The following is a 492-nucleotide window of genomic DNA, read 5'->3' on the forward strand; positions in this document are numbered from 1 at the left end:
GCTGCGTTATGCACATTCGCTCCGATCTGATCAAGATCGCCGGCATTCGGCCACCCGGTCTCCGCGACTCCTAGCCGGACTTCAGGGTAACCTTCAGCGGCTATAGCGGCAGCCATCGCGTCGAGCATCTGATCCAATAGATTGGTGTAGGTGAGTCCGGTGGCCGGATCGTGGTAGTATAAGCTAGAGTTTGCCTGAAAAAGGGCGTAGTCGATTGAAATCGAATTAGGGTTTTTAGACCAGGCGAAATAGGTATAGGCGTCGATCATGAAATAGGAGGATGTTCGGCGGAGGAAATCGAGCATGGGGCGAATGATTGGGCCGGCAATGTCGGATCGGAAGCGGCCGGAAGAAGGGGGGAAGGAGGATTGGAGGACATCCATGGCATGCGTGGTGCTGATCTTGATTCCGTGAAGGGAGAATGATTTGATGGAGCGTTGAAGGCGAATCATGGAGGGGACGAGATAAGGCCAGAAGGAAGAGTTGGAGGCG

General features: G+C 54.3%; 1 protein-coding gene across 1 annotated transcript; it reads right to left on the reverse strand.

Annotated features, from left to right (window-relative positions):
* Nucleotides 1–5: 5 nt before the first annotated feature.
* Nucleotides 6–488, reverse strand: LOC110034266 (probable glucan endo-1,3-beta-glucosidase A6; the record flags this gene model as incomplete). Its single annotated transcript, XM_020738546.1, has 1 exon — nt 6–488. A coding segment is annotated over one exon (483 nt), but the record flags the coding sequence as incomplete, so codon positions are not given.
* Nucleotides 489–492: the final 4 nt, after the last annotated feature.

The sequence above is a fragment of the Phalaenopsis equestris genome, unplaced genomic scaffold (genome assembly GCF_001263595.1).
Source record: "Phalaenopsis equestris unplaced genomic scaffold, ASM126359v1 Scaffold180220, whole genome shotgun sequence".
Taxonomy (NCBI): domain Eukaryota; kingdom Viridiplantae; phylum Streptophyta; class Magnoliopsida; order Asparagales; family Orchidaceae; genus Phalaenopsis; species Phalaenopsis equestris.